At 46.0% G+C, this 15,799-nt stretch overlaps 1 protein-coding gene across 7 annotated transcripts in view; it reads right to left on the bottom strand.

Moving 5' to 3' along the window:
* The window catches only part of LOC137416826 (rho GTPase-activating protein 15), a 186,635-nt gene that overhangs the window by 12,192 nt on the left and 158,644 nt on the right, over nt 1-15,799 (bottom strand). For all 7 annotated transcript variants that reach the window (XM_078781893.1, XM_078781895.1, XM_078781896.1 and 4 more), the window contains 6 exons: nt 12,554-12,658; nt 12,241-12,339; nt 11,874-11,997; nt 11,259-11,378; nt 10,499-10,597; nt 6,743-6,820 (listed from right to left, as the gene is read on the bottom strand). In XM_078781893.1, coding sequence (XP_078638019.1) covers nt 6,743-6,820; nt 10,499-10,597; nt 11,259-11,378; nt 11,874-11,997; nt 12,241-12,339; nt 12,554-12,658 — 625 coding nt within the window. The remainder of the gene's footprint in view (nt 1-6,742; nt 6,821-10,498; nt 10,598-11,258; nt 11,379-11,873; nt 11,998-12,240; nt 12,340-12,553; nt 12,659-15,799) is intronic.

The raw sequence follows: 15,799 nt of genomic DNA, 5'->3' as shown, positions 1-15,799 counted from the left end.
CCACCAGGATTTGGAAGAGGGAGACAGATAAGAGAGTTCGGTCTTGAGACCGAACTCTATTACTGTCTTACACAGTCTTATTGTAAGGGAAATGAATGAATGAATGAATGAATGAATGAATATGAATGAATGAATGAATGAATGTAAGGGAGGGGAATTTAATTACTGTGTGCACTAAGGACCTATCTAATTGTTTATATGAGAATGCGTTGCGATAAGGGACACAGGTTTGATCACCAGGTCTAACACACAGGGGTCTTATATTAATCCTTACAACTATTATTTTAACACATGAACATCCTTGTATGTTCACAGGTATACACTTACCCCGACAAACCGCCTAAAAACACAGAACTTATTACAAGGTAGATTCCCTATCGCGACAGTCGAAGCATGTTACCTATTCAGATCTACCTGGCTCAATGTATCACTCTACCCAAATTCATAAAACAGCCCCCCCACTGGAACCGTAGCTCCTGCAAGGTTCACTACAGGCGCTACCATTCCAGTCTTAACACTTACTGTCTCACACTTAATTAACCTATGAAATAAATCAGGAGGGCTGTGGGAAGTGAGCCAGAGCTACTTACCTATTCTCCTTAACATGCTAATCCCCTTACCAATCATGCAAATATGTACAATCATTTTGATTCATTGTTCATGCGGTGGGAGGAAACAAACAACACGCAAAACTAACCTTCACCAAAAACCTTAAGCTTAACCAAAAATTCACAACTCTAATATTTGTACAGACCCCCGTCTACAGACCGCGTACCCCGGCGGATGCCACAAGACGCAACCTTACCTGTGGGGCCATCCCAATGCACCCCTAAATTTCCGCGGGCCCTGTCCAGGTGTTACAGGTGAGTGACATGGCTCGGTGGATTTCGCCCTCATTCATACAACACAAACCCTTAACCACTCATATACATTCCAGAAGTCATCAGGCACAAAAATCATTACAAGCACTTATTCATCCCCCTGCAGGACAATGGCATAGATGTCATTCATGTGTGTGCATTTCTCTCAACTAGGCAGCGGGGAGGTACCGCACAAGTAAGATGGTGGGGGCGCTTCAGGCTGTGGTGCCTGCAGTCCCAAAAACAAGTCACTTGACTTACAACTTCGTTGCCCCTCCCCTTTACCTCTTGGCCCCATGACAGCCAAACAGCCCTTTCCGCCGTTACCCCGCCAGTGGGGGTCTCCACACACCAGGCTCCATTGCCTCCTGCTTCAGCGCAGCTACACGGGTCGCCGGGAGTATCCCTTACCCCACGGCGCCCAAACAGGCCCTCCACCGATGAGCTCCAATTTCCAGATACCACTGGCTGTCAAGGGTAATTGCCGCAGAGGAGGAGGGTGGGGGGGCGCAGGCATCGCTCCTCAGAGCTTTATCTGTACCTGTGGACACACACACACCTTCCCCACCCACAAAATCCCAAAAACACATTTCCTCCCCCGCTGCCATTCAATTCTCAAACACTGTTCCAGAGATGGTGTTACAAAAAGTTGCCATGGCCTGCCATTGTGAAATCCCATTCACATTTAACCAACACATATATTTCCAACACAATAATCACCACTCATTCATTATTTCAATTTCCAAACTCACGACCACATAAAAACACATAACCAGAACACAAAAACAAACGCCACCCACAAGACTCTGTGGCACACATTCCATCCCCCCTCACCGACCATGTCATCACTCTCACCCGCCCCCAACTCCAAATTACATGTCCCCAATTTAAATAGCAATTCCTGAAGCCTGTGACACTGTGACAGTAACCATCAAGGCCTTACCCCTACCTTGATGTGCAGGTAATTTCCGGTTGGTCAGGTCCAAAGTGCCATCCACCCTCCAGAATCCCAAAATTTATCATTGGACCAATCAAATTTCTGCAAATTTCACTTTTCTCCCCACTATACTGGCAGATATGTGGGTCCGCATCCAATGGTGAACCGTTCTAAACAACCACCTGTGGCTACGACAGCTCCGCACCTCTACCGTGCAAGGGTCACCGGGACAAGGTGACCTGTCAAAACGCCAACATGGCCCATGAGTGCCCATAATGGTGCGACCCACCATCCATCCTTCGGCCCCCCTGCGAGGAACACGGCTGAACCAGCCCCAGCTGGCCAATGTGGTGAGCACCTGCTGCAAACAAACACTACCGCATGCACAACCTCGGCCCTGGGGGAGACGGTCGCAGTGCGTAGCATTACCCTCACATCACCTATGCTGCCCTCATACCCCAGTCCACACAACTGCAGCCCCCTGTGCCCACCCACACTTGACCACACCAAGGTCCAGTCGACAGCCAGGCTCCACCAGGAGACCCACCCAGAAGACATGGTCCACACACCTCGGACACCCATAGCACCATGTTGACCCTCAACTACACAACTGCATCCCCATAACCCCGCGTCCCAAATATTGGCGCAATCGCCCCCGCAACCAGTTGAAGGCAGTGTCCTGCTAACCTGTCAATTTTATCACAGCCTCCACCACTTTGGTCTAAACACACCTGGATCAATAATGGTGACACTGCTGTCAGTATCCACCATGACATTTCAAAATCCACCCTTAAATTTGCATCTAACCCTCAGATTATTATCCATGTCAAACATTTATCACATTTTACTATACTCACCAAAGAAAGACGCTTTGCCATACACAATTACACATGCCAGCCGAGCATGGCCCATATGCTCGGCACGTTACCTATTCCCATTCAACACTCCCATGGCTCTCTTCCCAAACCGAGAGTCCACACATCATAACGAAACATCTGTGGAAGGTCACTCTCACACCATCACGTTCCACAGATGCCCCAATGGTTGTCCGGTGGGCTAAAATCCATCCCTGTCCATTCGGTTCGACCCGCGTCCATAGACCAGCACAGCATGTCAGGTCACCACGTGCTGGCTGTCCCAGAGTCTCAGTGAGAGGGTGTCAGGCTGCATGCCCGGGCGGTCACCACATCAGGGCCAAGTTGGCCACCCGCGGTGCCACCACCAAAGCGCCACCCACACCTCCCCCTAGTGGTCCTCAATATATGCCATCCCAGGCGTGAGAAACCACCTCGGACCTCCTGGAGGTCTTAACCCCCACCAGGGTCCTGTGACCCTGCCGGCCCGAGCCATATGCTCGGGCGGCGCCCCGACGGACAAGGGACGCCACACTCCACCAGACCCCCCGTGGGGCCCAGGTCGTACCACGACACCCATGGCTGGACCCCACGTCCAAATCTCGCCAGCACAGCCCCCCAGTTGGCTGGCATCACCAAATTTTGAAATGGGCAAATTTTCCCCGAGGCCATCCCCATAGACATCTCCTGGTCCATATTCCACAGCCCAGAGACCAACTCTCCCCATGGCTGCTCCACATCACATTCCCATTTTAATTTTATTTTCGATTTCCTTTAAAAAAAATTGGCCCCAGGTGTCCAATCACCGCAGCTGCAGGTAACAACCCCTACCACAGGTTGTTCGGCCCCTCCCCACAGCTGTTCACATTCGCTACGGGGACCAATTTGTCTGAGGCTCGATCTCCCGACTCTCCAAGGTCCAAATCCAGCTCAGAGCCAAAACACTCCCCCAACTGGGTATTCAATTTCGGAGCCTCCTGTTCCCAATTGTTATGCACGGGTCCCCTCGGTCACCTCAACCACCTCCTCGGACCGACTCACCTCCTCCCCCAAACTCCTTTGGGCCTGGTCAAACCCTACCTCCATGGGACGGTCCCAGGTCCCCAGCCGCTGGATCAAATCATGCTCATTATCATTATACATCATTTCTGGCCCCCACAGGCCTTGATCAATAAATACATGGATCAATAGCTCCACCACACGGACCCCCAATACCTCTACCCCCTGTTGCACTGCACAACCGCCCTCATGCTGCACCACTCCAAATTCATCCCCCTGTTGATGTGTTGGGGGATCCACCCGGCCCCGATAGCCTTCCAGGTCACTATGAAACAAACATTCTCCATTAAAATTTCCACATTCCCCATTCCCCATTTCCTTCCCTAACTTCCCCATTTCCTTCAATTGCCATTCCCGGTGCAATTCCCAATTTGAATTCCCCTCGTGCCAATTCGAATTCTGCAAATCTTGGCTCCTCCTGGGCCCCATCGGCACCATTCTTTCGTCCTTCCTCCAATTCCTTCGTCCATCCTTCAATTTTGTTTTCCACTCGCTCACTCCGAGCATCCATTTTGTTAATCATTCGCCTCATGTCTCCCTTCAATTCCCTTTTCATTCCCCTCATTTTGTCCTTCAATTCATTTCTTTGGGAATCCATTTTACTATTAAGTTCTCCCATCTCTCTCTCTGCCTGGTGTTGGCTTAGCGGTTAGGGTGCCGGCTTGGGATCGTAGGATCCTGAGTTCGAATCCCGGTCAATCGTTGAATTAACGCCAGTGGGGTTGACTCAGCCTGTCATCCTTCCGAGGTCGGCAAATTGAGTACCATCTTGCTGGGATGAATGATCACGGTGTGTACCCCGATTTAGAATAGGTACACCGTATCCCTGCACATCGTAAGAGGAGACCAAGGGTTGGCATCAGGAAGGGCATCCGGCCATAAAAAAAACATCGCCTCAAACAGGGAACCATGAGGTCATGGGGCCCGCAAGGCCAACCCCCGCTCTAGCGGGGAAAATGGCCTTAAAACGATCATTCATTCATTCATTCATCTCTCCCTTTAACCTATCACTCATTTTCCGAATTTCTGCACTGGTTTGTTCACTGCGTTCACTCAATCCCTTCATTATTTTTTCATACATGGCTTGGAAATCCATCGGAGCCGTCCCTACGGCAGGAGCAGCTCCATCACTATGCTCAACCCCCTCTCCCCCAACTACCTCCGACTCACCCCCAATGCTTCCCGCATCTTCCATCCTTTCTTCCATATTGCTTACCTCTTCCATCCGTAAAGAAGAGGTCGCTTCCCCGCGCGGCTTTTACCAGGAACCAATTTCGATTTTAACTGACGCGCCGTTCGTGTCCCGTGCACCGATCGACTATTCAAATTTATCGCCTCTGACTAAAAAAAATTCTTCAAAATTTTCCACACGACACCAAATTTATAACAGGGTTCAAATCCCACTTCTGACACCAGTTGTCGCGCGATCCCTTCCGGTGAATACCAGGGCTCGCGAATGACCAAACGGATTTAACTTGAGGCGACAATCAAACACGGATTTGGCTATAAAAGCACAGGAGGAAGAAGTGAAAGAGAAGAGGCGGCACGCGCTTACCTATAGCGAACCGATGGCAGCTCGAATACTGCAAATTAATGAACTCAAACATGGGAGGTAAAATGTACAAAAAGAATGATTTATTCCGACCCCGAAACAATGGAACGCGACGGAAGATAAATAATGATCCTAAATCGGGATCCCTCACACCTCACTTCAGAAACGAACAAAGGACTGAATTAATAAAAGAAATGTCTCATCGTGTAATGTTCTGTGGGTGCGGCCTTATCTATCAGTAGTCTGCAGTGTGTCGTCCGGGTTCGAGCGCAGTTGTCTGACCGCGGCTCCGGTCAGCGGGAAGCAGGCCTCAATGCGCCCCTCGTTCGTGCACCGTCAGGCTTCACCGAGCGCCTTGCTGCACCTGCAAGCCTCGCTCGTAGCACCAAGCACAAGAACCGCTCCAAGCTCCGAGCACCGAGCACCCGCTCCAAGCACCATGAGGATGACGAACCAACGACCACCAGCGCGGAAGCGAAAAGAACGAGCTTCAAGCACGAGCGAGTACGAATAACGCCAGGAACGCACCGAGAGGGAAATGGCAGAGACAAGAAGAAGCCAAGAGACAAAATGTCGTGCAGCGCGTCCTTTTGTCACCTCGCATGTGACATCAATCTCGCGCATCCCCAATCAGAGCCTCATACTTTTGTCTTCCAGAACGTTCTCGTGCCTTCCCTCCAATGAACAACCTCCTTCTAAGTCGTGGTTTGGCGCCCTCCGCGCTGATTGGCTGGAGGTTCGCGTCTTCCGCTGCCACCAATCACACGTTCCCTGGGCGTGGTTATAGCCTGCTATGATGCTCGTGCTAGGCTAGCTGGTGGTGTATCTGGCTGCGGCCCATGCGGCAGTGCCCCGATCTGGCTTCCTGCCTGTTTTCTTCCAAGGTCATTGTAGTAAGGGAGGGGAACTAATTAATTACTGTGTGCACTAAGGACCTATCTAAGTGTTTATATGAGAATGCGTTGCCATAAGGGACACAGGTTTGATCACCAGGTCTAACACACAGGGGTCTTATATTAATCCCTACAACTATTTAACACACGAACATCCTTGTATGTTCACAGGTATACACTTAACCTGACAAACCGCCTAAAAACACAGAACTTATTACAAGGTAGATTCCCTATCGTGACAGTCGAAGCACGTTACCTATTCAGATCTACCTGGCTCTATATATCACTCTAACCAAATTCATAACAGTATTTTACAATACCAAACCCATTTTTTAATTATATGCACAATATGCCATTCTATTGCAGGTGTGTTGATAACATGAAGCAGCAAGCAAGGTTACAGTACTGTACTTGTTTTCGCTTATTGGAAGAAGCACTTCTCTTGGAAGGACGGACCCCTTTGGGTACCTATTTTCCTTACAAATGGCAAGGCTCATAGTAGTTATTGCTCCTTTACCATGGCCGAGATTGCTGGAACACCAATAACTACAGAATCGGTGTATGCTTCCGACCACAATGGTTCTTACCATGGTCTACATAAAAGCGGAGCTTCTGTATCACCGACAGGTTTCCACTGACTCTGTAGATTCCATCAATGTCGAGTCCTGCAAAGCCAAAACACGCAGATGTTTTCGTCATGAAGATGGAAAAAATTCAAAGATGTTTCTTTTCATACACAAGTATCAACTTTGACTGTGGCCTTGCACACCTCCTGATATTGAAGCAAATCTTGTGTGCATTCAATTAAACTGCTCAATCTCACACCATGGAGCAAAACAAATTACCAGGAAACAAGCGAGCCCAGAACAGTTGATTACCGAAGAATGCTCATTTCAGAGCTTATTTGGTATCTTTTGCCGAGCCTACACAAGCTACTGCCGAGTCTTTTGTGCTATGCTTGCAATCACTAGAGTCAAAAACAGCTCGATAAACCTGCTTCATATCTCGCTGGTTATGGAGTGCCCCAATGCCATTGCTGTAGTGACATCGATTTTATGGCTCAAGTGTGCACTTTCTCATGCATCCTTTTGGTTACAATGGTCATGCGGGGTGCTGAAAAGAAAGCATCATAAACACCTATTAATAGGGACTGACACATTCTAAGCAAGCTCCCCATGATTCCGTATGCCTTAAAGATACAAATCCACTGGATTAAACTTTTTACTTTCTATTAACATCTTTATTTCCTTGAATGTGACGACACAGCCAATTCCTGGGTTACAAAATGTTGCACAACTTTGTAACCGAAAGTGGCGAACTATTTGTGGCAGTTTGTCCACGAAAATGGGGGTGAACTTGTTTTCCTAATTGGAGCATGACAGGGTTTATTCCCCCAGAAAATGCACAAACAGCAACTGTAAACAAAGATAGTGTGAGGTGGTGCATTTTGCATCCAAGGAATTAGTGATTATGAAAATGTAGGCCTTCATCAATTGCGATCAGGACGATGCAGCACGTCTGACTCAAGCCTCTGTCATGCAATGAGGACCCTGATAAAATTTCCGAGAGGTTGATAGTGGTATGATGCAAGCAAGAAGAATATTTGTTTTGGGGGAATTTGAGAGTAAGAGGATTGAGGGGACAAGACACCTGCTGGTCATGACAAGAGATCTGTTTTTAATGTACAACCATACAAATGGAAGCATAAACTAGTAAAAGGCATCCACAACTATCCTTGACCATGTTGTGGAACATCGGACGAGGCTCTTACTTTTTTTTTTCTTCCGCCCTCACCTTTTTACCTTCATTCGCTTCTAAATTAATTTTCTCCCTAACCGCTTGAGCGATTTACAAAACTTTCAACATAGGAGCACCTTCCCATGGAGATTTTTTTTAAAGAAGGTTACATAATGATTGGATTGAAAATATGGCAGGCGTTCCAAAATAAGTCATGGGCTGCCGGTTGTTTCACATATCAGGACTAAACGGCCTAGACCCCGCTTCGCTCGGCCTCAGTAGAATTAGTTTTATGTACTAGTAATAGGCGTCCACAACCATCCTTGACAATGTTGTGGAACGTCGACCATGGCCTTCACTTTTTTCTTCCTCCCTCACTTTTTCACCTTTATTACCCTCGCCAGAGAAGAGGGCATTGAATTTGGGTCCGTTTGGTTGCCTGTCTGTGTTTGTCCATTTGTCTGCACAGAACGTGAGTATGTGTATTAATTACTTTCAATCTCTATATACCTTTGGAACTCTTGAGGCCCCAAGGACCCTTTCAATCCTTTAGAACCATACGACCCTTTAGACCCATACGACCCTCTAGACCTGCGTTCCGCAACCTTTTTAGCCCAGGACCCAATAAAAAACCCAGGCATCCAGTCGTGACCCATTGAACCCCCCACCCACCCCCCCCCCCCCCCCACCCACCCCCCCCCCCCCACCCACCCCCCCCCCCACCCCCTTCCACAAACCGTCACGGAAATATCGATTGCTTATGACGTTAATATCTTGGTACGGGTTCGGTTCATCATCTTTGTACAGTAGTACAATTCGTAATTGAACAATAAAGCAAAGTGACGACAATCATACCAAACACTGTCCTTATTTTGTTGTTATTTTGTACGGATCTCCACGACCATGAGAGAGAGAGAGAGAGAGCGAGAGACCACGCCCCCCTTGAGAATGAGTAGCGACTTCGATCACAGACACCGCCCACTTGATATTGTCAGCCAATCAGGCGTAAACTCCCTGCCTTGTTAGCAGCTTCGGAAGAGATGAATCCGCCCCTACGATGAATCCGGATGAAGATTTAATGAAGAAGATGGCGATGATTATGAAGATGAAGAAGGTGATGAAGATGAAGATGAAGATGAATCTCAACATTCATTGGCGGTGTATCTTTTGTGAAATAGAATAAAACGGAAAACGGAAAAACAGCCGAACTCATTACTGACTTGCTGTTGTTCATCTTGCGTTCTTTCTGGAGAAAAAACTCCCACGACTTGTTGAAATGATCTCCATGTTTCTTCTCGAGGTGCCGTTTCAGCTTTTGGGGCCTGAGGGACTCGTTGGCCAACATGTCAAGGCATATCACACACTGTGGTCGATGAACATTGTGCTTATTGATATTCAAGGTGAACCCATAATTCAGGAACACAGGCTGATACTTTCCAGCCATGGCGAGTACCTTACGCTCACAGCTCAATCTTTCGAATGAAAAGCAATGGACATTCACGTGTCGGAAACTAAACGTATGATCTGACTGACCGGATGCACGCGCGGTACATCGCGGTAAATCGGTACAGCGTGGTAGAAGAGTCCACACTATAAGGCTTGTGTCGGCGTTCGTTTGATCTCTGTTCTGTTCAGTCGGGAGAAGTAAATCGTCGATAAAGTTTTTTTCCCACGATTTCTGAAACGATCGTGCGACCCATTGAAAATCCTTCGCGACCCAAACATTGGGTCGCAACCCACAGGTTGCGGAACGTCACTTTAGACCCCTAAAACTCATAAGATCCTTTAGAACCCAAGACCCTTGAGAACCCCAAGATTCTTTAAGACTCTGTAAACCCAATAGACCCTGTTAAACCACCAACACCCTATAGACACCCAAGAAGACACCTCTCTACCCTTTAGAACTTAACACCTTTTAATACCCTGTAGACCCCTTTGACCTTTAGACATTGTTTTTAGATGTTGCAAAACCACTTCAAACAATTCCGACCTTTCAGAAACATAAATTACACCCTTTAGACCACTTTGACCATTTCATTTCGACATTTACACCATTTGACACCTACACTTTCACAACTTTTCAGACTTTAACCTTCACACATTTACAACATGACCACTTAGACCTTTCATTTGCAATCAATGATCTTTCATTTAGCAGATCCTTCCATTTATTTGCCACAAAAAATACACCACACAAAACAAGTCCTAGCGAGGATCTGCAATCTCTGATTGCTCTTTCTAGTTCACTTTTAAATTTGTTTTCTCTGCAACCACTTGAGCAATTGCCAAAAAAACTGATGTACTCAACAAAGGAGTACCTGATACACATGGAGAATGTTTTTAAATAAAGTTTGGATGGAAAATATGGCCGGCGTTCCAAAAGGTATGTTTTCTGTAGGCATGGATTGCAGGGCGTTTCACATATCAGGAATAAACGGCCTCGACCTCGCTTCGCCGTATCAATCTTGAAAGAATCATTGTAAAGCTCAACAGGGAAAGTCAGATTACATCAACAAAATTAGCGACAATCCCAAAAATAAAAAAAGATTGATGTGGATCTCGGAATGAGATGAGCTTTCATAGCAAAGCAATAGCAAAGTGTTTACCTCGTTTCTCGACAGCACTGATACACTGCTGTACAAATGCAGGAACTGTGGAGGCTTCCCGCTCACACAGTGTGTCCAATGGACAACCAAATACTTGCTCTGTAGATGCAAGAATCAGGGAGAATGGGAAGGATACACGAGGTATGCACTGAAGATACACTAATGCAGGATTACAAGCACATTTATGTAATAAATTGTACTGTAGCTAAAACTCTACATTGTATGACAATGATCGACTGTTATGTCATTGACAATCGCTACTACAACGCAAGCAGCACATGCTTTGCAAGGTATTGAGGAGGTGGGTGATCCTCCATATTTGAATGTTGCAAATTTGACTGCACAATAATTGCACTTCAAGTGAAACTTCAACGAAGCTTCGAGTAAAGCAAATCTGGCCAATTATGAACTTGTGTGCCTTCGTTCCAAAAGCAGTCAAATAACTAAAGCTTATTTTGGGTAATGCAAGCTGAGATTTTGCATCCAGTCTAAGGACCACAGATGCTAAGTATTCCCTCATCGTGGCCAAGTGGATTAAAACATTGCCTGGATGCTTTCCATGGGACCTAAGAAGGCCAAACTATTTAAGCAGAAAACGTGCAGTCAGGTCTTAATGCTTGATTCATAATGTGTTCGATTTTTCAACGATCTATTGTTGGCAACAAACTCTCCTAAAATACATCATACCATATGGCAATGTGTAACATGATCCCACATCACCCACGCTGCACTCACAGCGTTGCTCACAATGTTAGCTCACCTCTGATGTAGCCTTTGTCCTTGAGGGACTGCAGCGTTGGCCGACGTGTCATGAACCTCCTCAATTTATGGATCACCCTCGTCCTATCCACCTCGGGGTTAGCGAGTGAACGCTCGCTCGCTGTGGAGAACAGAGATGGGAGGTGGAATTAAATGTCAAAGCAGACTTGCCAGTGGGAATTGGTAAAACGACGACGATGCAAAGTGAACGTGACATGCTGGTCGCAGGGAAGTCGGCCGAGGCCGTGGCTGCTAAGAGCCGAGGGCGCATTGTGGATGGGTTTCCAAGCCCATAGGCCCCAGTGTGTCAGACAAGTGCCAAGCAGTGCTCAACCTCCTGTGCCATCACAAAGGTTAATAAATTTGCTTAATTTGCAGCAATGTGCATTCCTTGTATGCTGGTAGGATTAGAAAAGCAAAGGCTTCCTTCAAATCATCAGATCCCACATGCCACCAGATACACAATGCATGTCTGCCATAATTGCAGCACTTGAAGGAGCTTGCTTTCCTTGTTAGATTATACAGAAAGTTTTGCAATAGCTGCTGATAGTGCTTGAAGTACCATGTACAACAAAGTGACAGGTTCCCAAGGCCATTCCACAAATTTCATACTTGCCTCTCTTAGAGTCTCCGCGATCTCGTATGATTCCAAAGCGTTCTAGCTCTTCATCGCTGCCTTCATCTTCTGCCACATGGCATTGGGCAGGACTCAATTTACCCTGTCGTCCATGAATGGCAGCCTTGTTCCGTTGGGCAACAGCACGATGGAAAGAGTTTGATGGGGGTAATAGTGACATGATACGTTTTCAACTTGTACCAGTGTGAAGTTACACAATCAAAATGTTTCCATTAAATATCAAACAATAGCCAAAACACCGCAATCATGCAAATTCAAGAGCCAGAGTCAATACCCTGACCTTGCATCATGAATAAAAACAAGTAACAATTCATGACGTATTTGAAAAGGTATAACCAAAACCAACCAGTTTGATTTGTCTGGAGTAGATAGTCTGATACCATTCTTTGACAGTGTGCTCATTGTCAGACTGCAACAGATACTCGTTGCCTCCTGGTACTCTTAGCTAGGAGGAAGAGGTGGAGGAGGAAGAGTCATTTAGTTTGACATTAGGAGGAGAAGACAAGTTATCATCAGAATTTGAATTGGTGAGGTCTCTATTACCACCCAAATTGGCAAAGTCCAAATCTCACCTGTGGTATTCAAGATAAACATGTAAATGAGCTCAAAGCTTTGAGAAATTAATGTTTTTTTTTTAACAGTTCAAAACAATTACCCACCAGAAGGACATTCTTCTTCTTGCTCGACTTTTCCTTTGATTGCTCTATCTGTGCTCCATGCAGACTGATACAGCTTTCAGGTTTGCTGTTCGTGGCACCGTGTTTCTGTTGCAGAAATACAGGCGACGTTGGCAGAATTATATAATACTAGTGAGATACCCGTGCTATGCACGGGTGGGAGGCCAGAAGCAAACAGACAATGCAGAAACGACTAATGCTAAAGCATGAAACCAATAAATTCCACATTCCTGTAGCACCTTCAGTCGCACGTCAGACATGGACAGCAAGTTCATGAAGGACTTCCATGAAAAACGTACCCGTTCGCAAACAAACAGGTACGTGTGTTCCATTCCCAGTCAATGGCGAATCTGCATATGGCGATCCGCGAATTCACGTTTAGAAAGTAGAAACTGTCACGGCATTCCGTCATTCACATGAACTCGATATCTCTTTTTTTCATTCCAAACAGCACAACTCCAATCACAAATGAAATAACATTAATATAATAAATAAACTTTTAACAACATTCGTGACATAAACAAATATTTAAATCCTGATGTGAAGTTCCATACGGTTGGGTGAATACAATTACGAATTCAAAATCACAATTGTATTCACTCAATTCCAATCATCAATTGATACTTCAACAAAACGATTAACACTATTAACATTTAATGATTTAACATTACGAATGAAAGATGGTTGTATTTGGATATTATCAAACCCGCGCATTGCCGTCATCTGTCCACTTTCGCATTCGCGGCAGGTTCATAATTGTCATCAAAATCTAAACAGTATTTGTAGAATTTCAATAAAAGCCACATCACTGTTCATATCGGTAAATATTATTCCATCGTGTTTGGAAAAACTAGAAAATTGGAAAACTTGGAAAAACAATGTAGCCTATTTTACTCCCAGGGGTCCCAGGAATACCCACCCAAAATATCGTTGTGATTGGTTGAGCCGTTTTTGCGGTACCTTCGAACGGACAGACTGACATTTGGTGAATTATAGTAAGATGGAAAACATTGGCATTTTCGATTGGGAAAGAAAATGAAAAGAAAACTGTTTATTTCAACAACCAACGAAAGGCAAAATATGGCACAGCAAAATCAAAGGCCACAAAACCTCAAAAATAAATATTTAAAGGACCAGACACAGAAAATCATGTTTGGTGTATTAATAGACATTGCTTCGCTTAACACTTAATTGTTGCTCTTTTTTTGAACATCTTGGAAGGACGATACTCGTATTAATGTTTTTGGGTGACTTTTAAGCTTGAATGGCCTCACCCCCTAAAAAACGGCCATTTGATTATGCACGTGACCCGCTACGTCCTCAAGAATTTTCTTTGCGGCGGGTAGTTTTTGAAATTATTTTGACCATCGGAGGATTCTGGATCACAAAAATCTTCATCAAACTCACTTTCTGACGAGTCTGAAGTGAGTTGTCCGTCCATTATCCATTGCGTGCTGAGACAACCTTGCCTTTGATTACTGTAACGCATAATGTCATGACCATCGCTATTGTTAAGGGCAGTACCCGATGGGTTTTTTTTTTTTCACTGTAACACGTCAAAAAAAATTAGAATAAAAAACCATGTTCAGTTCTTTGTTTATTGCGTTAACATCAATATAATTATATTTTAAAAATGTTTTTGTGTCTGTGGACCTTCAAGCAAAAGTTCTAACTTGATTTTTGAATGCCTTGTAACATGGCATTTTAAAAACAACAGTATGAAGAGACTCTTTGCAATAAGCTAACAGAATATGGAAACAATAAAGCTAGCACAATCCTGTCCAGCTGAATATGTTCCTTTTGCTTTACAGGTTCTGGATTATAACTGTACGACATTTTTCCTTCAACAAAATAATCTCTAAAGCTTTGATAATAAATCGTGTTGTTTTACTACACATTCGACACTGGTAATATTGATCATTGTGCAAACAAAGGTCCGAGAATTGATGAAATCCTTACGATGTAACCAAACAAAAGCCAGAGTCAGTGGCATTGTGCTTTGAACATCTGCTGAGTCTGGGAGTCGGCTGTTTGATTTAGACCCGAGTTATACGAAAGACAAAATTGTATATGTTGTCTCCTTGCTTACTGATCAACATTGAGAAGACAAAGTACGGACAGACTCTGTAGTTGGCATCCAATGGAAGTGGAAGGGAGGGGGTAAGATTAGGCTGGAATGTCGATCTGCAGAAGTGCCACACAATGTAAAATATGACTTCAAGTCCTCAAACCAATCCCCCCCCTCCCCACCCCAAGTCCTCAAACCACTCCCCCACCCTGTCTCTCTGTCCCCACCACAACTATTTGTCTTCCCCTCCCCCTTTCTTCTTCAAGTCCTCAACTCTCCCCTGCCCCTCACCCCACACAAAGCCTCAAACCCCTCTCCCAACTCTGTCCTCCCTCTGTCCCCCCACCCAATCTCTCTAACCTCTCCTCCCCCTTTCTTTTAAACTCCTCAACTACCCATACACAACCACCATCCCTAAACTACCTCACCACCCCTCCCCAATCCCAAATCTTCAAACTCATCACCACCCTGCCTTCAAATGCCCTCCCCACAAATGACAAGTCTTCAACTTCTCTCCCCAACTCCCCACCCCGGAACCCTCCCAAAAACCTCAACCACCATCTCCCAAATCTATCCCACCCCACAAACCCCAATTCCATAACCCCTCTTCCCAACCAATAAGTCCATGACCCTCTCCTCCCAACCAACGAGTCCATGACCCCTCCTCACAACCAACAAGTCCATGACCCCTCCTCACAACCAACTAGTCCATGACCCCTTATCACAACCAACTAGTCCATGACCCCTCATCACAACCAATGAGTCCATGACCCCTCATCACAACCATCAAGTCCATGACCCCTCCTCACAACCAATGAGTCCATGACCCCTCCTCACAACCAACGAGTCCATGACCCCTCCTCACAACCAACGAGTCCATGACCCCTCATCACAACCAACGAGTCCATGACCCCTCGTCACAACCAACGAGTCCATGACCCCTCCGCACAACCAATGAGTCCATGACCCCCTCCTCACAACCAACGAGTCCTTTACCCCTCGTCACAACCAACGAGTCCATGACCCCTCGTCACAACCAACGAGTCCATGACCCCTCCGCACAACCAATGAGTCCATGACCCCCTCCTCACAACCAACGAGTCCTTTACCCCTCCTCACAACCAACGAGTCCATAACCCCTCCTCCCAACCCCAAGGCCT

This window comes from Myxine glutinosa, chromosome 7, assembly GCF_964187855.1.
Source record: "Myxine glutinosa chromosome 7, kmMyxGlut1.1, whole genome shotgun sequence".
Taxonomy (NCBI): domain Eukaryota; kingdom Metazoa; phylum Chordata; class Myxini; order Myxiniformes; family Myxinidae; genus Myxine; species Myxine glutinosa.
The sequence above is the reverse complement of the archived record's forward strand: the minus strand, read 5'-3'. Positions and strand labels throughout refer to the sequence as shown.